The 25,838-nt window shown below is 45.1% G+C and overlaps 1 protein-coding gene across 11 annotated transcripts in view; it reads right to left on the reverse strand.

The window, feature by feature from the left end:
- FAM168A (family with sequence similarity 168 member A) overlaps positions 1 to 25,838 on the reverse strand; it is a 339,525-nt gene that overhangs the window by 48,702 nt on the left and 264,985 nt on the right. For 7 of the 11 annotated variants that reach the window (XM_067533325.1, XM_067533321.1, XM_067533319.1 and 4 more), the window contains 2 exons: positions 9,798 to 9,878; positions 223 to 249 (listed from right to left, as the gene is read on the reverse strand). In XM_067533325.1, coding sequence (XP_067389426.1) covers positions 223 to 249; positions 9,798 to 9,878 — 108 coding nt within the window. The remainder of the gene's footprint in view (positions 1 to 222; positions 250 to 9,797; positions 9,879 to 25,838) is intronic. The other 4 variants (XM_067533326.1, XM_067533324.1, XM_067533320.1 and 1 more) reach the window with 1 other exon arrangement.

The following is a 25,838-nucleotide window of genomic DNA, read 5'->3' on the forward strand; positions in this document are numbered from 1 at the left end:
TAGCCTCTGAGCCAGCCAGTCTCTCCAGCAGTCACCTTTTTTTTTTGCATTTCAAAAAAAATAGCTTTGAATCACGAATACGTATCCCAGCATGCTATGGGGGTCACTGGTGAGAGACGCTCTCTCCCTTGGGCTGAGTTTCCCTCTCCATATCAGTTCTACATATTTATCAAGTTACACATTCATAAGCTTAACACAGACGAGGATAAACAGTTCTCCTACCATTAGCTGAATGCAGGAGTTGAAACTCTGTTGAATAAAAATGATTTGTTTTAAATGATCACTAAGGGTTACACAGCATACAATATGCTATACAAATTTGTTTCCCAGTAAAACCAGCTTGCCTGTAAACTGGACAGAACTGAGTGCAGTATTTCTGGCATCTGAAAATGTACAGTACTGCCTTCTACCGGAAGGCAGCTGAAGTCTTAACAACTAAAACAACCCACATGTACATTTTAAAATTAGTTTATATTTTCAGAATTACAACTCTTTAAACGAAGTTGAGTCTTCTCTGCTACAAACAAATTTAGTGGGTTGCATGAACCTTGACAGCACGTTCCTTTCAGCAGTTTGATTATTTCCAGCCTGCTCTATGACAGAAACTGATTCAACTTGAGCAAAAGCTCCTTGTAGCGATACAGACTGCTAGTTTTAACTCAGCCACTGAACCACAGTATTACTTAAACTCAATTCCATTTAACACAGTGGAGAACATTCCCACTCCGTCACATATATACATGGATGGAATACTATAGAAAGCGCTTTTTATACCAGTTTTTTCTTTAAAATCCTTATTTTACTGTTTTAATTATATGTTGGCTATAATGAAGTGACCGCTAACAAAGGGCCCCCTCTGCAGGCGCTGAAGGCCTCCTAACTTCAGTGGGAGCGACTAAGTCCAAAAGGAGGGATTTGGCTCTTAAAAATATTTCCAATGAGCTTCTGGATCTGTTAATTTAGCCTCCAACTCCCATGCTAGTGGATCATGATGCAAGATCGGGACTTTAAAGAGGATCACTCACAAAAGTAGAGAGGGACTTTGAGAGAAAGCTAGCTGCATGGAAAAGCACTAGAAATTCAGAAAATGTCAAATCTGCTGAGGAGTTGAAGTAAGGTTATCTATACAACTTAACTCTGCCCCATATCTGGATGTTGTTGGATGCAGTCTTTATTCACAGGATCACACACTATTTCTCAAATAATATATCACACAGTCTTTTCCTACAACCTTAGAAATGCACACACAACCCCTCATAGTACTGTATACTATTCTCTGCATACCTGTCTGAGTCCAGGAAAATTATTTGTATACAAGACATAGAATGAGTGAGCCAAAGGCTCTGTGCTGTGCCCCATACAAGATGCACCTTAAAAGGTTGTTTAAAAACCTTATGTGATATTATATTGAATTGAAAAATAGCACATGAAGAGAAATTGGAAGGATTAGCTCAGAGGGAGAGGCAAAAGAGGTACACAAAATGATGATTGGTACAGAGAAGATAAACCAGGATCTCCTATTTTACCTTTCACGTAATGCAAGAATGAGGGGACAGTCAATGAAATTGAAAGGCAACAAATAATAAAAGAATAAAAGAATATTTTTGGCGCAATGCTTAATTAACCTGGGGAATGACCTGCCACAAAGCATAACTGAAGATAAAAGTTCAGCAAGATTACAAGAGAGATGAGGTGTGTATACTGATAATGAGAACGCCCACTGTTACAGTAGACTGGACAAAAATATAAAGGATGAATATACATCTTAATATTCCCTCCGGCTGCAGGAAAAGGCTTTGGCATGGGGGAGGCTCCCTGCTGCCAGAGCCTTTCACTGACAGGTGTAGCTACACACCGCTGTGGGGATGCAGCCTACTTTTAATGGCAGTGTGTAGACACACGTAGCCTACACCCTGCCGCCCGAGATATGTAGTGTAGATGTAGCCTAAGAGAAAATTGTATTCAGACATATGTAGATATCCTGGTGACTCTGTCTTTAACTGAGGGGATTTTCTCTCTCTCTTTCCTCCTTTCTTTTCCTTTGCACTAAATGCACCTAGAAACTTTTCGTAAGTTAAGCAAAAGAATGTTTTGCAGTGGGTGTAATTTGTGAGTCAGATGTAGAGCTGATTTATTTCTGAACTACTGTCAGTGTGATAAGCAATTTGGGAGCGCTAGTTTGACAGCAGCTGATTGTTAAATCCCCTTCTACGAATGACTTATAAGAATTGGTGAGAAGTCACTCGAGAGAAGAAACGAGTCTGACTTCACCTGTACTGTCTGGTAGGAAATCCACAAAGGAGGAAGGAGCTGTAAGACTTTTTGATCTCGGGTAAAATTTCCAAAAGCACCTACATCCCATTTTCAAAAGGGACTCAGGCTCCTGAGAGCTACGTTCCTAAGTGCCAAAATCACTTCATTTAGTGCCTGCAAAATCCTTCTCTCTCCTCCCGTGCTGCTGTGGAGTGTGTAGGAAGGGATGGTTCTAGCCACCTTTGCCATTCTGTTACTTATTTCACAAAGACGAGGCATTCTGCTACTACAGCAGGAGAATCTGAAGAGAACAGCAGAGGAAGGCACGTGCTGTTTCAGAACTATGCAAATCTGTACAGAATATGATGGTTAAATCCGCTGGCTCCAAACACTCCCCTTTGCATGTGTGAAGAATGTTAGGGAAGAATATGTAAATGTCTTTACAGGGAGGCATGTTGGTATTGGACCCAGAAGCTTGCAACACACATGGAGGACCAGAAACCACAGAATTGGCCACAGAAATTGAGGGATCAGTAGAGGCCTGGAGTGATGTGAGTGGAGGTCTGTCAGAAGTAGAGGAATGTGGTAGCTTCGCTGAGATGAGGACTGGGATAATCATGAATTAAATTACAGTAGGGCTGTCAAGCGATTAAAAAAATTAATCGCACGATTAAAACCGTTTGTGCTAAACATTTGTACGCCTCTTCATGCTTTGACCACCATTCCAAAAGACATGCATCCATGCTATGACGAGTTCTGTTTGATAATGATCCAAAACAGTGCAGACCGAAGCACATTAATTTCCATCATCTGACTCAGATGCCACCAACAGAAGGTTGATTTTCTTTTTCGGTTCTTAATTGGGTTCTGTAATTTCTGCATCCAAGTGTTGCCCTTTTAAGACTTCTGACAGTATGTGCCACACCTCATCCCTCTCAGATTTTGGAAGGCACTTCAGATTCTTAAACCTTGAGTCCAGTATTGTAGCTATCTTTAGAAATCTCATATTGGTACCTTCTTTGCGTTTTGTCAAATCTGCAGTGAAAGTATTCATAAATTGACCAATCTATGGTAGAATGCGGGTAAAACTACAGAGCGGGAGACATACAATTATCCCTCAAGGAGTTCAGTCACAAATTTAATTAACGCATTATTTTTTAACATGCGTCATTGGCATGGAAGCATGTCCTCTGGAATGGTGGCCAAAGCATGAAGGCCATACAAATGTTTAGCATATCTGGCACGTAAATACCTTGCAACGCTGGCTACAACAGAGCCACGTGAACGCCTATTCTCACTTTCAAGTGACACTGTAAACAAGAAGTGGGCAGCATGAACTCTCATAAATGTAAACAAACTTGTTTGTCTTAGCGATTGGCTGAAGAAGAAGTAGGACTGAGTGGACTTGTAGAACCTAAAGATTTACATTGTTTTGCTTTTGAGTGCAGTTATGTAACCAAAAAAAAAAAATCTACATTTGTAAGTTTCATTTTCCACAATAAAGAGATTGCATATGGAGACTACCTGAGGGCCCAGAGCTGGGAAGGGTGCTTGGAGCCTCCTCTTCCCTTCTGCCGCCTGCACTCTAAGCCCCAATAGAGTGGGGGGCACCGGCAGGGACAGCAAGTCCCTTACTGCCTGGAAGGCCTCAGGTGTCGATGGGACAGCCAGGTTGTTAACATCTCCCAGCAATGGCAGCAGGTTCTGCACTGGACTCAACGCCCTCTGTGGAGTCAACGGCCACGACATGGGTGTCGCGGAAGCGGAGTAGCCTGGCATGGGTCGCACTGCCTCTGCCCGCTTGTCCTTCCTTTGAGCAAGTGACCCCCTCTGCTGCTTTTTGTGCCTCCTCCTTGGTGCTGGAGAATGGTGACGGGAATAGCTTGGTGCCAGTGGTGTGCGTCTCACTGATGCTGACATACTTGGGGTGGAATTGGAGCAGCTAGGCTCTGAGTCGGGCCTGAGAAAGCCTTCTATCAGGATAGCCTTCAGTCTTCTGTCCCGCCTTGTGCAGGGCTTGAATCCCCTGCAGATGTGGCACTTGTCTCTTCCGTGAGACTCCCTGAGGCACTTTAAGCAGTTGGTGTGAGGGCTGCTTACGGGCATGTGCTTCTCACAGGAGGTACAGAGTTTGAAGCCCAGAGACTGGGGCATGCCCAGCTCCAAGCACAGAGTCCCTCAAAGATCGGGACCTAACTAACTATCCACTATGTACACTAATATTTACAATAAATATATGCACTAAAACTATAAACAACACTATAGATTAACCCCTAAAGGGAGAGTCTTGCAGAGCAAGAGAGAGAAGGCGTTCCAGCAACCGTCATGGGCGGTAAGAAGGAATTGAGGGGGAAGGAGACCGGCGGCGCCCCCTATTCCGGTGCATACACACAGAGTTCCAGAGGGTTCTAGAGCCGATCCTACGGGTACCACTAGGGGAAAAATCTCCAGCAACTATGCATGTAGCACGTGCACACCTAACTTGGAATGGACATGGGCAAGCACTCAAAGAAGAACAAGAAATTCAGACAGGACTTCTGGACTTAAAATCTTAAAATCTGGTGGCAATTGTTCAGTTTTCTGAGCACCCTCCGCTCCAGTTTACCAAAAGGGATGCTCGACTTATCTTTCAGTGTTTGAGTGTTTGGTTACCTCCACTATTACAGAGCTTAATAAGCAGTGTCAGAAAGATTAGGAGACTTGCACTTTGAGTGCTTGCCTTCCCTGTTCTGAGGGTATCTCAGAAAACATTCAAACCAATGGGCCACCTCATTTGACATCTTGTCTCTGACAACGGCCTGGTCCAGATGCTTCAGAAGAAGGTGACAGAATTCTTGTAATTATCAATTATTGAATAACCTTTCCTAACCCCTATCAGTCAGTGGCTGGCTTTGCTGAGGTATTAAGATGTACATCCATCCTTTATATTTTTGTCCTGTCTCATGTAAAGTGTAGATGTTCTCATTATCCGTATACATGCCTCATCTCTCTTGGAATCTTGCTAGACTCTTATTCCCCAATTATGCTTTGTGGTAGGGAGTTCCCCAGGTTAACTAAGCATTGTGCAAAAAAAAATTTTTTTTGTCATTTTACTATTTGTTTCTTTTCTGTTTCAATGACCATCTCCTCATTCTTGCATTCATGAAGGGTAAAATAGGAGACCCTCGTTAATTCTCTCTGTTCTATTCACCATTTTATGCACCTGTCTCACTTCTATCTCCTATCTGTAGTTCTAATCTTTCCAATTTCTCTTTGTGGGCTATTTTTAAAACAATACAGTGTTATATCACACAAGGTTTTAAACAACCTTTGAATGTGCATCTTGAACGGGGCACAGTACAGAGCCTTTGGCTCATTCACTCCACATCTTGTATATGAATAACATTCCAGGACTCAGTATGGTATGCAGAAGTAAACAGTACTATGTTACATGTGCATTTCTAAGGTTGCTGGAGCCTTTCCAGATCCCTGTTGCTGGAGTTCTTCCCTATGCTGGGGAAAGACTCTGGCAGCAGAGGTGCAGAGGGACGTTACACTGCTAAGAACAACAGTGTAGATATGGGAGGCACTGCATGGACAGGTAGGGTGCATACCTAGGTACATATCCATGGGATTCAGACATGTCCTTGCTCTACTCACCTAAGCAGTGCCTCACCAGCCACGCTGCAATTTCTATCCATGCTAGGAGGACGAGCAGTGTATGCACTCTATATTCCACCAAAAGGAGTGTGCAGTGTAGATGAACCTTTAAATACCTGCCTCATTTGCCAAAATCCATCAGTCAGTATATTAACCTGTTACTCAATACTGCTTCTCTCTCCTTTAATATGTTAGTACCTTGATTCCCTTTCCATTGGGTTTTATTAAATGCACAGCACACATGTGGATGATCAGCACAGGAGGAATTCCAAAAGATTGGTTAGCCAGCTTGAAGTATGCCAGAGGCTCTTCAAAACCCACAAATGGGACAGAAGGTTTCAGTTATTGGCTCCAACCATAACTTCCTACAATTGAATGAATCAAAGTCTGAAATCCTCCTCCTGGGTAAAAGGTCCTCTTTGTCCCATGTCCCTGACATTGCCATGACTCTCCTTAATCACAGAATCATAGAATATTAGAGTTGGAAGGGACCTCAGGAGGTATCTAGTCCAACCCCTGCTCAAAGCAGGACTAACCTCAGCTATATCATCCCAGCCAGGTCTTTGTCAAGCCTCAGCTTAAAAACCTCTGAAGATGGAGATTCCACCACCTCCCTAGGTAACCCATTCCAGTGCTTCACCACCATCCTAGTGAAAAACGTTTTCCTAATGTCCAACCTAGACCTCCCGAACTGCAACTTGAGACCGTTACTCCTTGTTCTGTCATCTCCCACCACCGAGAACAACCTAGCCCCATCCTCTCTGGAACCCCCTTTCAGGTAGTTAAAGGCCGCTATCAAATCCCCCTCATTCTTCTCTTTTGCAGACTAAACAAGCCCAGTTTCCTTAGTCTCTCCTCATAAGTCCTGTGCTCCAGCCCCCTAATCATTTCTGTTGCCCTCCGCTGGACTCTCTCCAACTTGTCTACATCCTTTTTGTAATGGGGGGCCCAAAACTGGACACAATACTCCAAATGCGGCCTCACCAATGCCGAATAGAGGGGAATAATCACTTCCCGTGATCTGCTGGCAATGCCCCTCCTAATGCAGCCCAATATGCTATTAGCCTTCTTGACAACCAGGGCACACTGCTGACTCATATCCAGCTTTTTATCCACTGTTCCCCCAGGTCCTTTTCTGCAGAATTGCTGCCTAGCTCGTCGGTCCCCAGTCTATAGCTGTGCATGGGATTCTTCCTTCCTAAGTGGAGGACTCTGCACTTTTCTTTGTTGAACCTCATTAGATTTCTTTTGGCCCAATCCTCCAGTTTGTTTAGGTCACTCTGTATCCTATCCCTACCTTCCAGGGTATCTACCACTCCCCCCAGCTTAGTGTCATCCACAAACTTGCTGAGGGTGCAATCTACCCCATCCTCCAGTGCTCCGAAGGTCTGAAATCTTGGCATAATTCTCAACTGTAAACATTATTTTTCCTCCCATATTTCCCTTGAGGAGGTAAGTTTGGAAGGTGGCCAGAACTTGCCCATACCTTGAGTCTGCCTCTGCTAAAGCTTCTCTTATGCTTTAACTCCTTTGCTGCTGAATGCAACAAGCACCTCCATGTGATACTCTCATTTGGCAGCACGCTTTTAAGTGCTGATGTTCAACTGGAATGAGAGCACTTGAGAAAGGACACACACACGTACTCAGCTGGGTCATCAATTACTATCTAGACAACTGCACAGTAGATCACTCCCCTTCAACTTCACACACTATCCACCTGCACTCCACAGTGCAGAGCTTTCCTAGTTCTCTCCTTGCCTGCTCTTTCCATGTCTGTATCAGAGGCTCCACACATTCCTCTCTCTGTTTTCGCTTGGTGCAGCAGAATGCAACTGCTAATTTTATCAGCTTCCTTTTGGGACAAGTGCAATTTCTCTACTCAGCATAGATCAGGGCTACCCAAAAAATCTGCTCCTGGGTTCTATACATTTAAATCCTGACCATGTGCACCATTTTCTTAAACTTACCTCCTTATCCCTGCTCTCTAACACCCGCACCTGACACAGGTGGTAATCCTGAAGCATAACACTTTTGAAGAGGTCCTCTTCAAAATGTTATCTCTTAATTCTCAAACTTACTTGAGAGAATCTCTTTATCAAGCTTCCCTGCGTCACTGTCTGTCATTAAGCATCTAGCACACTAAGTACATCATATAATGACCACTAAGATAGCTGGTTGAAAATTTTCCAGCACAATGCTTTTCTGCTGGAAAAAGGAGCCAAGAAACTCAGGGTTTGTTATAAACAGTCCCTGTCTCCCCCACTTCAAATCTATGTCCCTCCTTTCCCCTCCCCATCTCCACTACCCCTAACTTCAGGTTCCCGCTTTCACCCCATCTACCCACTTCTCCCCCTTGGGTCCATCATCATCACTCCCCAGGCCCCCAATCGTCTCTGGGCCCCTATTTCCTCCATCACTACCGTTCCCACCCTCCAAAACCCTTCTGGGTCTTTACTACTTCCCCCCATCCCAGATTCCTGCTCTGCACCCCTCACCTTCCCTACGGATCACTGCTTTCACCACCATCGAGCACCATTCCCTCCCAGCCCTCACCAGGTCCCTACTTGCTCTCTCTTCCCCCTCCACTGCCTCCCTGCTTCCCCCACGACCACTATCCCATTCCTTTATCCTGCTGCTGCTTTGCCCCTCCCCACCAATCTCCCTGTAAGAACACCACTGTGGCTTAAAAAGCAACAGGTAATAAATAATAAGCGATCTATTTCAAAAACACTGGGGTTTCAAAAAGAAACAGTGCATCTTTTCAAACGATGTACTGTTGAAATTACATTGTAGATGAAGCAACAAAATAAACAAGGGCCATGTATCCTGAAGCCTTTATTTAGCCCCTGATTCTGTCATCCTCAGTCATACTGAGTAGTACCTTACTCAACGAGTAGTTCCCCTGAAGCCTAAGAGCCTGCTCATAGTGTAAGGAACGAGTCATTGTGAGTAAGTATTTTTATTTGTTCCACCTGAGGCCCTGATTCAGAAAAGCTCTTAAACATATGCTTCACTTTAAGCACATATTTAATAGAGACCCTTTCCTGAATTGGGGCTTAAAGCAGTGGTTCTTAATCTGTGGCCGGCTTGCGGCCCAATCAGCACACAGCTACAGCCCATGTGACATCCTCAGGGCCATACAGGTAGTACTAGATGTGGCCCACAATGGTAAATAGGTTGAGAACCATTGGCCTAAAGGAAATCTTCTACTGGCTCCAAAGACTTCAAGGTTTGGGCTCAAAATGCATGAAATGCAAGTGGTTTGTTTAGGCAAGAAAATTACTTTAGAATATTCAAAATTAATCACCAGTGGCACCTCGTTAATTTGCACTCCTGAGGGGCAGGAACAATTCATTGTGAATTACTGAATTTTGCCAATTATTGATTAAGCGCACACTCAGAAAAGGAAGGATAATCATTACAATATGGTCTGTGCTCATCTATATGACAATGCAATTCTATTTTAATTCTCTATAAGGACACTTTTGATGAATTTCTAGAGCAGAAGGATGGCCCAGTGGTTAGGACACTAGCCTACGACAGGGGAGACCAGGGTTCAATTCCTTGCTTGGCCATGGACTTCCTATGTGACCTCGGGCAAGTCACTTTCTCAGTTCCCCATCTGTAAATGGGAATAACAGCATTGCCTCCCAGGGGGATTGTGAGGCTAAATACACTAAAGATTGTGAGGCGCTCAGATGCTATGGTGAGGGGCCACAGACACACCGATGACTGGGAACCATGCAGTGACATAGTTTGTGAAGTAATGGGAGAGCTTACTACAGTCTCTGAATTATTGCATATGGAGGCAGCTGGATTCTGTGTGCCAGTTGACAAATGAGTGAAACTCTTTTCTATTCTTAATCATGTCCTGCACTGTTTCCAGAATGGAAAGTTGTTCTTACCTGGGGCATAGCCAGGGCTGCTGGTTGGATACATATTCGGATTGTAGGTAGCGGCAGCTGTGGGATACCCAGTTGGATAACCTGCAATGAGAAGGACAGAGAAAACACACTTCTTTCAATAACAGTAAGGAAAAAAGAGAGCACCCCTAGGAAAAAAAAATCTGTGTAAACAAAGGGATGATTGGCGTAGTTGAGATATAAAGCAGACACACATTATCAGATGGGCAGGAAATGTTGAGAGCACAAGGATGCATTCTAAGTTTTCCCTCGTCAGCTCCAATATTGAAATATGATTCCCCTGGAAAGAGAAGGCAAATAACCAACACTTTGAAGAATACAGGAATATTCACTGTGTTGTGCAGAACACCACTACTACTTAGTTGCTTGCAGTGCCATATTAAGGTGATGTGTCAGTGTTACTGAATTCACAATAAAATTTCAGGGTTGGAGTACGCACATTTTATTAAGTCTACAGTTTTGCTCAATAGATAATCACTGAATTTAAAAACAAATCTTAAATTAGAAAAAACGGCTACCCCTCTGGAACTTCAGTTAGAAAGTTATGCTACTGCTTCTTTATGATCCAATCCTGTATTGTTCTGAGCCCTCCCTACTCCCATCAGGAACTGAGAGCACTCTATGTCTTGGAGCAAAAGCTCAGCACTTTATTCAATTGGGCCCTTCCTTATCAGCAGCAGAGTTTCTATAAAGCAGATTCTCTTTTTATGGGAAAGCTAGAAACGTTGTATGAAAACACTACGGCTCTTGGGGCCACTCATCACTTGCACAATAGGAGGTACTCAATTATCGGCCAAGCCACCTAGAAAATGACAAGCGAGACAATTTGTACTATTTGGAACTAACAGGTATGGCAAAGGGTTTTAATGGGCATTTTCACAAAGGCTACAAAGCATCCTTCTTCAGTCAGCTAGGCACGTACAGCCGGTCACAGTGAATACAGAGGAATATCGTTTTAAAAACTAAAAGCCCTATTTTGCAAGCCTTGCTCACAGAAGCAATTGAAGTCAACAGGACTCTAACCTCTCCTGGAAAGCATCATTTACTGTACACCTGAAAATCATGCTGTCATGTGCTTTCATAAACGTATGAATCCATGAACAGTGTACACACCCAGCAGCCTGCTTTTGTCAATACACTACCATGTATTGTGTGGTCTCTTTTCTATCTGGAATTCAGCCTGTTGAAGGATTGGTTGGCTGGTTTGGCTTTTTTTAAGCCACCACCATTTTTGGGCCATTTCACAGATCGCGTACTTAAGTCCAGTTCAGTTACATTCTTCTTAGCTGAACTGCTCCTACAGGTTCACCAGCATACAGGTTCACTTCCTGCTGTAAACTGCTGTATAATGGTGCTGTATGCCATTGAACAGCTGCTGCCTATTACCTAGCTAAGTACTTATTATAATGGCCTTCATTCCAAAGGTAGGTACTGTTCTGTGGAAGACAAGTGAATCCTAGGCAGTCTCTTATGTTGAACTGACTGGGACCATCTTCCTGTAACCAGCAAATCCCAAAAAGGGGCAGCAGGTAAAAGACCACAAACTGGTTTTTTTTTCTCTTTTAAACAAGACCAAGATCGGTCTTTACTCCCCCTGATCTATAACTCAATTTCCAGTGCATGGCATCCAGCACTAAGCCTACTGCTTCAAAGATTTTTTTAAAAGTTAATTTGAATAAATTTAATTCAACAGTCATGACCACTGTACTGGAATAAATTACTGTGTGTTCTACCCTCTCATTTTCATCAGTATTATATCTGGCTTCTAAATCAGGTTAATTAAAAATTGCTATCATTAATGCTGGATATGCTCAGGCTTAACAGATTACCCCCTCCCACCCCCAACTCCCAGCCATATAAAACCATGTTGTTGGTGTGTTTGCTAAAATCCTGTATATTCCCAATCAAGTAGCTGTTTGGAAAGTTATTTATAGATTCAGTGATTGCACACAGAACTGGAATGAGGAAGTCATCAAGTCAGAAGTATCCACACTTAGTTTCACATTCTTTAGAAGATTAATTTTCCTTTATTTTTTTTTTGAAATACCTTCCCCCCACCTCCACAATAATGTCCATATTGCCACAGCCTGTTTGTAGCTAGTTTCCAAGATATAAAACACATCCATTGCACATGAAGAGCCTGTATCTAGACACATTTCATTACTATGGGCCAGACTGGACCATGTGCAGAGAGTCCTGGTTGCACAGAAGGGAGAGAGAGCACCACCACTGCAACCCTGACCCTTCCCCCCGCCCCACTGGATAGGCTCTGTGGCTTGTAATGTGCCAAGCCAGGGAACATGTACCATCCGTCCTACAGGCACCCCACCAAACAGTTGCTTTAAGTTGTAGTAACTTTTCTGTGAGCTCCCAGGTGCAGCTGGCATGGAATCAGGGAGGAACTGGAGCTGAACTGGGCTAGGAGGGAGAAAACCCCAGCCCAAACTTTTCATGTGAAAAACCTTTTCAATATGTTCACCTATGCTGGGAAACCTACAAGATCCACGAAGACTCCTGCGGTGCCACTTGAAGCCTTTAAACTCTGTTCTCATCTATGGTCATTAGGTGTTTGCTGTTCATATTTAAGATCTCTGCCCTGAAAGCAGCACGACACGAAGGAAATGATCCCTCTAACCCAGTGACTCTCAACCTTTCCAGACTACCGTACTCCGTCAGGAGTCGGAGCTGCAAGTTTCACCTCACTTAAAAACTACCTGCTTACAAAATCAGACATAAAAATACAAAAGTGTCACAGCACACTACTACTGAAAGATAGCTTTCTTTCTCATTTTACCATAGAATTATAAACTAAATCAATTGGAATATAAATACTGTACTTACATGTCAGTGTATATAGAGCAGTATAAACAAGTCTTTGTCTGTATGCAATTTTAGCTTGCACTGACTTTGCTAGTTGCTTTTTATGTAGCCTGTTGTAAAACAAGACAAATATCTAGATGAGCTGACATACCTCCTGTAAGACTTCTGCATACCCCCAGGGGTACACATACCCCTCGTTGAGAACCACTGCTCTAATCCAGGCCTTTTTTTATCAAGAATACAAAGCAAGATAGGCTCTGGATAGCCTTCCTTCATTCCCTCTGCTTAAGCGGGATCTAGACCAGAATAAAGGGTGATCTGTAAGAACACATTAGTTACAGCTGGCCGGGCGGGAGGAGGGAGGTTTTGGAATTTATTTTCATCACAATGCAGAATAAAAAAAAGACAGTTACTTACCTTGTAACTGTTGTTCTTCGAGATGTGTTGCTCATGTCCATTCCATTGTAGGTGTGTGAGCGCCTCCGTGCATGATTATCGGAACTTTTTTCCCCTTTAGCAGTACCCGTAGGGCCGGCTCCGGCACCCCCCCGGAGCCCCGCGCACATGCCACGGTATGTGAGGCGCTGCCGGCCCTACGCCCCCTCAATTCGTTCTTGCCGCCAACTCCGGCAGCGGGGATGGGAGGTGAGTTATGGAATGGACATGAGCAACACACCTCGAAGAACAGCAGTTACAAGGTAAGTCACCGTCTTTTCTTCTTCAAGTGCTTGCTCATGTCATTCCATTGTAGGTGACTCACAAGCAATACCTTGGAGGTGGGCCGGAGTTACGGATAAGCTGCCTGCAGCACGGTTCTGCTGAAGCCCACGTCATCCCGTCCCTGCTGGACGATGGTGTAGTGGGGTGTGAAGGTGTGTACAGACGACCAGGTGGCAGCCCTGCAGATGTCTTGCTCAGGCACTGTGGATGAAGCTTGAGTTTTGGTTGAGTGGGCTGTAATTATTCCCGGAAGGGGCACCTTCACCTGCTCAAAGCAGAACTTGCATGCTGAGGTTGGCACTGATATGGGTCCCCCATCCTAAGTCCGAGGCATCCGATAGAAGAGTGACCAAGGGGACTAGCTCCTTGAATGGACTGTCTGGGGGCTCTGCCACCAGTCTAATGCGGCCAGGACCTGTGGGGGGGGGGGGGGAAGGGGAGACTGTGACCACCTGGTTCAGGGAATGTCTGCTTAGGGCATAAACCGAGGCAAGCCGTGACTGCAGTGGTCTGAGTCTTAGCCGAGCCAGCCTCACCATGTAAGTGCAGGCCGCCATGTGGCCTAACCACTGCAGACAGTGCCTGACTGCTGTAGCTGGGCACAGGTGCAGGCGAGCGATGATGGCGGACATCGCCTCGAAGTGGGGCTGGGGAAGAAAAGCTCGGGTTTGGGAAGTGTCCAGGACCACCCCGATGAACTCTACCCACTGCACTGGAGTTAATGTGAACTTCTGCTTGTTTATTAGCAGGCTCAGCCGACGGCAGGTGGCACATGTCAGACATACACCGTTCTGGACATGGGCCCTGGACCTGCCCCTGATTAACCAATCCCCCAGATAGGGGAAAATTTGGACCCCCTTGCACCTCAGGTGCGCTGCCACTACTACCATACATTTCGTAAACACCCTTGGGCCCGAGGAAAGGCCAAAGGGTAACGTCGCAAACTGGTAATGGGAGCTGGCCACCACGAAACAGAGGAAACGTCTGTGGCTGGGAAAAAGAGAAATATGGACGTATGCGTCTTTTAGGTCGAGGGCGGCATACCAGTCTCCTGGATCCAGGGAGGGAATGATGGAGGCAAGGGAAACCATGTGAAATTTCAGTCTCTTGAGATATTTGTTGAGATGACGCAAGTCTACTATAGGCCTGAGACCCCCTTTCACTTTGGGATGAGGAAGTAGCTCGAGTAAAACCCTTTTCCCCTCATGTCCGGTGGAACCTCTTCTACGCCCCCAGCTGAGAAGGTTCTCTACCTCTTGCATGAGAAGTTGCTTGTGAGGGAATAACCTGCCGAAACTATGCTAAGGACCCAGCAGTCCAAAGTGACCTTGGCCCATGCGGACAGGAAAGGAGCTAGGCGGTTCAGGAAGAGATGGGAAAGATCCAGGGAACAGGCTGGAACACCGTCCTTGGGTGCATCTTCAAAATGATCTCTTTTGCTTACTGGATCGCCTAGACAGCCCTTGCTGGGGGGCTGAGGTGGACCCTGGCATTGGTCGATGTCTCCTAGACCCCCTATTACTGTCCCTTTATCTGTAGGGCGTGACCTGCTGTAGCTGATATCTCTACTGCTCTGGCCCTTGAGGATGGAACTGGTGCCTTGAGGCCCGGGGCGTATAAAGACCCAAGGAGCAGAGTGTGGCCCTCGAGTCTTTCAGACCATGCAACTTTGCATCTGTCTGGTCCAAAAACAAGGCTGACCCATCGAAGGGGAGGTTCTGGATGAAATGTTGAACCTCCTAGGACAGACCCGAGGATTGCAGCCACGAGCATCTATGCATACAGATGGCATCTTCAGGATGGTGCTAAAGTCCAGTGCCTGGTCCTGGGGCAAAGAGTCTGCAAAGCGCTTGAGAGAGTCCCAGAGATTGAAGTTGTACCTACCCAGGAGAGCCTGCTGATTGGCAATGCAAAACTGCAGGCTTGCCATCGAATAAACTTTTCTCCTGAACAAGTCCAATTTCTTGTGGTTTTTATTTTTGGGCATGGAACCAGGCTGCTCCTGCCTATCCTGCTGGTTGGCAGCATCTACCACCAGGGTACCAAGAGAGGGGTGGGTGAAAAGGTACTCAAATCCTTTGGCCGGGACATAATATTTCTTTTCGGCCCCTTTAGAGGTTGGGGCCACTGATGAAGGGGTTTGCCACAAGCCCTTCACTATCTTTAATACCCCCTCATGCATAGGGAGGGCAACCTGGGCTGGAGTCGCCGCTGCCAGGACATTAAAAAGACTGTCTGATGCCTCCTCTAGCTACTCCACCTCCAACCCCAAGTTGGAAGCCACCCTCTTGAGAAGCTCTTGATGCGCCCTGGAATCATGCAGGGGTGCCGATGGTCCCTGGGTGACCGCCTCATCTGGGGAAGAGGAAGAGAACTGGAGGGGCACAGTGGGTGGTGGCATCCCTTCACGCTAACGAGGGGCCCCAACAGAAGTCCCTTCTTGGGGTCCAAGTCATCATCGGAGGCTGAATGATGGCCCTTCTCCGGAGCCGGTGGTGCAAACTGCACCCCAGATGACCTGAACAACAGCGGACCCAGTCCCACCGGAAACCCCCACCAGAAACCCAATACGGCCATTGGGGTGGCCACTGCCCGAGGCCATTCCGGGGCTGTCTGAGCAGGGGGGTGCTCCAGCATCTTTTGCCAGTGGTGGCAACGACTCGCCTGGTGGCCCTCCTCTTGAGAAGACGCTGACTCACTGTCAGATGACCACGATGGGGCTGCACTGGAGGCTCCCACTGTATGGTGCCGAGTGGAGGGGGAGCAATGACCCGATCTGGGTGTGCTCCAACGCTCTGGAGAATGACCTCTTGGCATCGTCGATTGTGATGACAACGAGCCCTGGGAGAGGGAGTGGTGTTGGCTTCCTTCTGGGGAGTGGCCTCTTGCAGGCAATCCAGACAGGTGCCACCTCCTGGAATGAGCTTCGGCCAGTGCTGGGGACTGCAACCGGTGCCGACCTCCCTCCGTGCCCCGCTGATGCAAGGTGCTCCAGCGACCATGACCCGGACCGACTTCTCAGAGAGCGGTGTCGCATCGACCCCTCCACTCGGGATGACGGGGCTGTTGGGGATTGTTCCCCAGGCTCTGGGGATCGTCTAACCCAACCAGGGGGTCCCAGCACGGGCTTCCCCTGCAACACCGGCCCCTTCTCTCTGGGCGGAGGCTGGGGCAGTGTAGGCAAAGCCAACAAGGTCCGTGCCACATGAAATGCCTCCGGCGTCGACAGGTGCAGAGATGCCCTCCCACTCCCAGGAGTCAGAGGCGGCTCTCTGGTTGGAGATGTAGGCTCTGGTGGTGTTGAGCGAGTCTCCACTATCTGACCCCGGTGTGGTCCCATGCTTGACCTCACTTTCTTGGATGGTGCAGGGGAGCAGCCTCACTCTGCACGCTTCTTTCACCGTTTCTTCCTCGACAAAGAGGAAGAAGTCTGGTGCCGAGGCAGGGTGGGTGCCGAGGGCATGCTCTGCACCAATGCCACGCTTGGTATCGAAGTAGAACGGGTTGGTTCGGAGGCCGGTCTGAGTGCTGCCTCCATTTGTAGGGCTTTCAAGTGGGTCTCTCTGTCTTTTTAGGTTCAGGGTCTGAAAGCCTTACAGATCTTGCATTTGTCCTTACAATGAGCTTCCCCAAGGCACTTTAGGCAACTATCATGGGGGTCGCTCAGTGGAAATGCTTCCCACAGGAGGCACAAGGTTTGAAGCCCAGTGACTGGGGCATGCCCTGCTCCTGGCAAAGTCCCAGCCGGGACTATCCTAAGTAACTAACTACCACTATTAACAACACTTAAGGTCTAATCTACCTAACTAAGACAAACAACAAGCAACTAAGGAGATCAAAAGGGATTGAGAACACCTGCGATGCAAGTCGTAGCATTTCCAGCAACCACCATAGGTGGAAAGAAGGAACTGAGGGGCGTAGAGCCGGCAGCACTTCATATACCGCGGCATGTGTGCGGGGCTCCAGGGGGCACTGGAGACGGCTCTACAGGAACTACTAAAGGGAAAAAAGTTCCGGTAACCATGCATGGAGGCACGCACACCCCTACAATGGAACGGACATGAGCAAGCACTCAAAGAAAAAACTGAGATTTTTTCAGTATTTTTTGCACAGAAAGCCCCCAGCCCAAAATATCCACTAACCCGATGATTTGGACACTCATCTAGGAAAGCCAGGCTCAAGTTTGTGCTCTGCCTGATGGACAAGGGATCTGAATCTGGGTCTCCCACATCCCAGGTGACTGCCCTGACCATTACGCTATAGAGTCGGTCTCTCTTGCTCTGGCTCAACTCATATTTAATTATATACAAAGTGGAACAGTTTCAACAGGACAAGAGTGAAAGACACACAGTCTGACCGACCACATAGCCCAGCAGCTAAAGCTCAAGCAACTGAACATGTATTAAAGACAGAATGTGTTCCCGGGCTTCACTTGACTTGAACACTAGACCTTGTATCCTAATCTAGACAAGACCTTAGAGGCTGATGAGGTGTTTTTTTGGTTTTTGACCTCAAAGGACAAGTCTGTAAGAAGCTCCCAAACAGTGGCGAGAATTTGTCCAAGTAGGAGAGAGATTACAACAAACAAAATGGTCTCTAAGGCCCAGCTGGCCTCACCTTCTACACAAACTAATCTACTGGGGTACAATCCAGGTCGCCATCATCAATAAGCAAACTCCTGCATTGCTAGAGTGCTACTTCCTTCTCCCTGCCTGCCCCTTCCTCTTGACCCTGTGGTAGAGAAGTGTGTACGGATCCTGCCTTGAATATGTGTCCTCCCACTTCCTTGACTCTCTGGTGTCCCTATACCCCCTTTCAGGTTACTTTTATCTGCCCCACCCCTTCAAAATCTATGCATATGTCTTCAAGGAGGAGGAGATGACAGTCACTTGTTACTATATCCATCGCACACATTCCAGTTCCAGTCAGCTCTGTGTTCACTGCCTTACAGAAAACAGGTATGGGTTCCTGTCTCTCCTGTACTCCTTTCATATCTTATTTCCAAATAAGCCTCCCCCATTTCAAGGGTCCTTTTCTCTTTGTTCAACCCTAGACACTATGCTCCTGGTTGGTGGTGTCAAATTGACTCCAGCTCACTGTCTGCCTTTAAAGAGACAAGGCACATATTTCATATTACACCCTCAACTCTATTTCTACTATATAATAATAATGCCACCTAGCTCTTATATAGTGCTTTTCATTCATAAATCTGAAAGCACTTTACAAAGAAGGCAAGGATCATTACCCCCATATAACAGATGGGAAACTGAAGCACAGAGAGATGAAGTCACTTGCCCACTATCATCTAGCATGCATACAGGGGAGCCAGGAACAGAACCCAGGTTTCCTGAGTCCCAGTCCAATGTTCTATCCACTAGGTCAGGGGAAATCAACTGGAGGACTGTGAGCCAAATCCAGACCACCAGAGGCTTTTGAACAGACTGCAAAAACTTTTTATTTACTTATCGTCATTATTGTTACTGCAGTGTGAAAAATGTTTCTTTGGCGTCTGGACTTTGACTATACCTTGACCATGAAATTTGGACTGTGACCAAAAATAATTGACTACCCCTGCCCTAGGCCATATTATATCTCAAATATCATTTATTGGCAGGTTAAAGTGAATTTGTCACAGGCTGATGGAAGACATTTGTTTGTATTATTGCAGACCCCAGTTTATACAATAGCCATCTGTATTTCTATTCTGTATGTGCAATGTTAGTAAAAATAGGAACACCTTGTATTCTTGTCTTCCTCTCCTGTACTTTCTATACTCAGCTGGTCACATTTTGCATATACCTGGACTATAAACTCTCTGGGGTGGAGATTGCTTTGCTTCCTGATTGTACAGAACCCAGCACAACAAGGCCCCACTCCTGACTAAGGCATCTGCAAATTACTGCAATACAAATAATAAATAATGGTACATGAACAGTTCAACAAATGTTAACAGCACATATACTCCTATGTCCCATCTGCTCCCTTGGGTACATTTCCAGCGATCAAATATTCTACACTACTTGTCCACTGCAAGAAAAACCCTCTCTTCACTTTCTCTAAGGCTATTAAAAACAAATCTTGGACAAAAATTTTCTAAGTTAGGCACCTACATAAAAAGGACTAAAATAAATCAGGCTATTTTTACTTAGGTGCTTATCTAGATGTAGGTGCCTAAATTTGAAAATTATGGCCTTTTTTTTTTTTTGCGTGGCATTTCTTTGAATTGATTGCTTTAATTATTCAAACAGTTTGATGCTATTTAAGACACATGCAGAAACAACAGTGTGTTATAGGATATTCTTATTTGTGCTGAATTAGTCAGGTTTGTTTGCAGTCTTTTTAAGCTTATGCACAGTATGAGTTCATTTTTATTCTTTTACTTTGAAATACAATAAAGTTATGATCATTTAAAAAATGGCTTCAATGCAAATAAATCTTGATTCCATTAAAGAAATTCTAATAATCTCACCCATTGGAGAATATATTGACCTTTGCTCTCACCTTTCTTCCACTCTAAAGAAATCAGATCAAACATACCTCAATAACTTTGTAAGTCTTGACTCCAGCAACAAATAATTGCCTTTTGTTTATTAAGGAAAAGTGGGAGAAACAATTGCTGCTTTGTTCCTACCGCTAATACTGAAAGATGAGAAGGTCTCAGAATCCAAGGCAGTATGGTCTAGTGGACAGTCAGGCAATTTTGCCAACCCTAAGTGTTCAAAAATCATTAGTTAGACCCTGATTTCTCCCCACCCCAATGAGATTGGATTTAAAATGGAGAGATTTTTAAAAATAATACATTTGAGTCTTTTAATGTGCTTGGCTTTGAGACTTTGTTTTGAGATTTATGTTTTCCAGCTTTTCTCTGCTACCATGATGACTACAAACGTACTTCTTTAAAAAAAAGAAAGTTGAGTTTCTCATAACTACAGGTGTTGGGGCTTTAAGAAAACAACAAAATATCACAAGACTTGCACTGAAATCATGAGAATTGCCAACACTATGGTGACGTGGGTTATATTCCTGATTCTCCCATTGACTTCCTGTGTGATCTTGTGCCTCTGTACAGTGGCTGCTCCCACTTTCCCTCTATATGACTCTGTTTCCTCTCACGCAGTTTGTCTTGTCTATGTGGGCTCTGACCCTACACAGAGAGCTGTGTGAACGAATGGACTTCTCCCCTGTGGGGAAGTCCCAATGACTTCGATATGGCTCTGTGTGGGACTGGGGCTCTAAAATTTTAAGCTCTTTGGGGGAGGGACTGTGTTTTAGTAGGTGTCTATACAATCCCTAGCACAATGGGAGCCTGATGTTTGCTGAGGCATCTAGGTGCAATTGTAATAAAAAAGAATAAGAATATGAGTACCGAGAGAATTTGGAAGGCATATGTCAAGCAAAATTATATTCCATTCCTTAGAGAATCATAGATGAGGGTTGGAAGGGACCTCAGCAGGTCATCTAGTCCAACCCCCTGCTCACAGCAGGACCAGCTCCAATTAAACCATCCCAGCCAGGGCTTTGTCAGGAAAAAGGTTTTTTTTAATTTTCATTTCCAATCATACTGAAAATTAATCCACAATCAATAGTAGCAGAAAACTCAATGTTCATTTAATATTCTTCCTGCAGAAGACGTATGACACTATCGAGCTGAGAAACGCTAACTGAACCAGTTAAAAAATGATGATGTAATAACTGGCTGAGTAAAATGAAAAGCACTCAGGGCTGCAGTACTTATGTACGTATTTTAAAACTGCCTTTTATTTTTCATGTATTTCTAAATGTTTCTATAAAATCATGCAGTGTTGCCTTTGATTAATGGTTCTTAGGCCTCGGCGCCCAACCACCCCAATTCCCCTATTTTGCATATCTTTTTAATATGCACACCTTGTGGAAACACAAAAGAAAAGGAGTTCAGGCAATAAATTATAATCACTGGTGGATAGAGCCTCTTGACTGTTTTCAAGCAAAAGGAGCAGCTTGGTTTAACTCAGTCCCTGAAGACTGTACACAGACTGCTCATAATAAAGCACTTTGCTTACATTTCCAGCCATATAGTTTATTGCCTACATGCAGACAAATTTATACGTGTGAAGACCAGCACAAAACTGTCCCCCCTCTGGTACGCTGAGCTTCTGCTGTGTAGTGAACTGCATATCCTGATGGCGCATCAAACACATGGCCTGTTCCATTTTGCTGACCTCTGACGCTGCTCCCTAGTAGAATCATAGAAGATGAGGGTTGGAAGGGACCCCAGGAGGTCATCTAGTCCAGCCCCCTGCTCAAAGCAGGATCAACCCCAACTAAATCACCCTAGCCAGGGCTTTGTCAAGCTGCATCTTAAAAACCTCTAGGGAAGGAGATTCCACCCCCTCCCTAGGTAACCCATTGCAGTGCTTCACCAGCCTCCTAGTGAAAAAGCTTTTCCTAATATCCAACCTAGACCTCCCCCACTGCAACTTGAGACTGTTGCTCCTTGTTCTGTCATCTGCCACCACTGAGAACAGCCTAGCTCCATCCTCCCTGGAACCCCCTTTCAGGTAGTTAAAGGCTGCTATCAAATCCCCCCTCACTCTTCTCTTCTGCAGACTAAACAAGCCTAGTTCCTCAGCCTCTCCTCCTAAGTCATGTGCTCCAGCCCCCTAATAATTTTTTTGCCCTCTGCTAGACTCTTTCCAATTTCTTCACATCCTTTCTGTAGTACGCCTGTGATGGCTTATTCTTGTTCCCAAACTGCCAGTTGTCCCACTAGTGGGATTTCCTCAGAGGCCATTGCAGTGATTCTGTACATCAGTACCAGAAAAAGGCTAACAAACTGATGGGAATTCAGAGGAGAGCAACTAAAATGATTAAGTAGGTAAAGGACTGACTTCTGAGTAGGCTTGGAAGGATTAGATTTAGACTGCCTGCTGTAATTTATTTCCCATCAGATTGACTGGGGATTTATGCAGGCAAAGGACTCGCATTTTGTGAAGTGTGTGTGTGTGTGAATTTGGTAGTTGAGAAATTACCATAGTGACACACCAGGCAAGTTGTCTCACACAGCTCTGCCAAATCCTTCATAATCTAGACCTGCAACAATGCTCTCCTTCAGCAGTGATTGCCAGTAGCTCTGAAAGCACAAATAATGCACCTAATTATGTGATGATTTCGGGATATGAAGAAAACACATGAGAAGGACACCTGTGAACTAATTCAGTATTTGAAACCAACTCTACAGAGATGAAGGGCTATTACATGAAGGAAATGACTAGCATCCGAGATTTTGGGCAGGTGCTCTGCAACTATTATACTAGGCTTCCCCAGTCTGGGCTAACAAGACTCTGCATTTTTATGGCCCCCTTCCATGATAGAGCGGAGGGCTTGGCTCGCAGGTGTCTCCTGCTGCTTGTTGTGAGCTATCCTAGACAGGCACAGTTAATGGCTCTACTCTGCACTGGAAAACTGAAGTAGGAATCTAGGGGGGAATGGGGAATTAAAGCCTTAACAATACATAGTTCTTATGTGATACTTGAATTGACAAGAGAATTTGTTTAGTTTAAGATGTGAAGCCCACCAATCCTATAGTATAGTACTGTAAGTGCTGTCTCCCTCTCATCAACCACTGCTGGTTGGCTCCACCCAGAACCAGCTGCTGGCCAGCTCATCCATTCCCCTGCATCTCCTGTCGCCTGGCTCTCATGAGGCTGGGCTTCTCAATCAGGTTGCTGGTAGAACAGCGCTCCTGCTGCGTCTGCATTGGGAGGACTGCTATAGCAGCCCCAAGGAAGGGGAAAGCAGAGTAAAATTTTCAAAAGCACCTAAGTAATTTAGGCATTTAAGTCCCTTTGTCACAAGTGATTCAGGAGCCTCAATAAGTCCCACTGACACTCAAAAGATGCTAAGGATACACTTACTGCTATAAGCTGGACATGAGAGGCAGAAAGGACACTGCAGAACGGGTTAGAAGACACTACAAATTTACCATTGTTCATGGGCAAAGAGCAGCATATGCTTAAAGTATTGGGTCAAAACTCAGCACCGGGGTATTCAGGCATAGTTCAATTTGCCCTTTGTGTTTAAATGGAAAATCTGTTGTATTCAAAGGAGTTTCTTTTTGTTGTACAAAATACCCAGCTCACAATTGAGGGAGCTTCCCAACTGAAACGTCTAGAAGCAAAATCTCCATCATGAGAGGCCATAGTGAGTTCTACTAGACAGCTTTGATTGACTTTTGAGTGCAGTATCTTAATTTCTTAAAACACAAAACGGTATTCATAAAGTCAAGGTGGGTGAGGTGATATCTTCTGTTGGCAGAAGGTACAAGCCTTTGAGCTTCATAAAGTCAGGCCTGTTAGCCTGGTTACAAATTCTCTTAAAACAGTACATAAAGCACAATATTTTAAAAAATACAGAAAGAATTTGCCAAAACGGTTTAATAGTGAAAGGCGGGCTCTGTGGTCATATACATTTGGACGGTAATCACTGGCAAGTAAGCACGCACGCACGCACACAGTGGCGCTGGAACAGTTTTATACTGGGGGTACTGAAAGCCATTGAACAAAACTGTAAACCCAGTATATGATGAAAACCACATCAAGCCAGGATACCACACCCCCAGGACCTCTGCACACAAGTTCTGGTTTTCAGGAATTAGACTACAAATGTAGAAGGCAAGGGTCTAAAGTCTGAGAAGTGGTTTAATGCTTTGGGGGAGGTCAGAGGTTTAGTTGATTCTTGTTGTTTTATGTAGGTACTCAGATCTTATTGCCAGATCGTAGCCATCCATTTACCACAAAACTATTCCAGCTTATGTTCACTGAAGGTATAAATACAGGGGAAGTGCAAAGCAAGGGTGGTATCATTTGGAAGACTGAGCTAACGTATGGCAAAGAATGTAGTGTTTCTAAAGTTACTGAGGATAATGAACACGTTCTTTCTTATGAAGCAATGCCTCCCTCTTATCACTGTTTCCAGCTTCATCAGCCCAAGAGGTAAAGAAAAACACTGGCCAAATGACTGTACATTGAGTCAGGCACAGCAATTATTTGAAAAGATTAGTTCTAGCACTTGCATACCTTTTAAAGATTTAGGGTTTTTTTTTGGTTTCATCCAGTCCTTTTTCCTTGTCAGCAGCAATGACTCACTTCTTGCCCACAGGCTATGACCGTACAAAGCTGAGATTCACATTGACCGATAGCAGACCGACAATGTTGCTTGTACTGTTGTTTCCCCCATTTTAAAACTTTGACTTCACTAAGGAACAGAACAGTTTGATTTAGACTTTATGCTGTATACATTATCACTGTACCATACTCTACGTTTGTTGCTACCAACGCTAGGTCAATGAGGTAGTCTGACTGATTTTGTGGGAATTACAGGGATTTTATTGCAATATTTTATAAAGAGGGGTTATTTACTAGTAACTGCAGTTATTGAAGAGATGCCTCTGTGCACTCGCTTTGGAAGTGCATTAAGCTAAGCACATAAAGGCACTCAGTGTGGAATAAGATTGTCCACACAGGTAGCTAGTGCAGAAGAGCTCCTGTGCTTTGAATAACTCCCTGGCTATTTCGTACTAAAATCCCCATGAATTCTCCATGTAGACAAGCCCGTAGTCAATCCTTTAAGGAAACATGAAACTGTGGGATGAAAGAACGGAGGTTTACCCTTGACCAAATTGGGACAAGCAGAGATAGCTGCCAAATGAAGCTGGAGGGAAATTAGTGCTAGTCCCTGTGATTTCAAGTACCATAGCTATTCTAAAACAGCAGGGATACCCACCCATGATGCGGTTAACCCTTTAGACTCCACCCAACACATAAACTATGTCCATTTCAATCTGTAGCACTTCAGGAGGCCTGCAAGCAGCAGAAGACAAACCTGTGGTTCACTGGATAGGCGGAGAAGATCTGTGTACCAGGGTTCTCAGGGCTACATTGGTGCTATCTGAATGACCCTGGCTGCATCCTTTCTGATTTTCATTATGACTCTAGGGATCAAGGGACTGGAGGGAAGGCACAGAGGAGATGACTGCTCCAATTCAGCCACAATGTTCTGGTAGTGATCTGTCCTTGTCAGCCTTGGTGTGGTACTGGTGGCACCTGTTGTTCTGGCTGATCACAAATAGGTTGATTAGTGGCTGTCCCCACCTGAGGAAGAGTGAGGATGTCAATGACTGGTTCAGGGACCATTTGCGTTGATCATATGACTGCCTGCATCTGCCTGAACAGTCTCTTCCCCTGTTGGTGTGCTGCTATCAGATAAATGATGGTGGATACACCAGAGACAGAGTTTTTTTGCTCTCCTCCCTGCTTGCTGATATAATACATGGATGGGGTATTGTCTGTGAGCACCTCTACCAATTGATGTTGCATGGAGGGGAAGAAGAGAGTTAGGATCCATCTCACCACTCAGAGTTCCAGGACACTCATGTGGAGTCTGGACTCAGAGGTGTTTCAGAGCCCCTGTATATGGGGATCCTGGCAATGAGCACTCCAAACTAGG

Source organism: Emydura macquarii, unplaced genomic scaffold (assembly GCF_026122565.2).
Source record: "Emydura macquarii macquarii isolate MOO-44397 ecotype Brisbane River unplaced genomic scaffold, CSIRO-AGI_Emac_v2 contig_3328, whole genome shotgun sequence".
NCBI lineage: Eukaryota > Metazoa > Chordata > Testudines > Chelidae > Emydura > Emydura macquarii.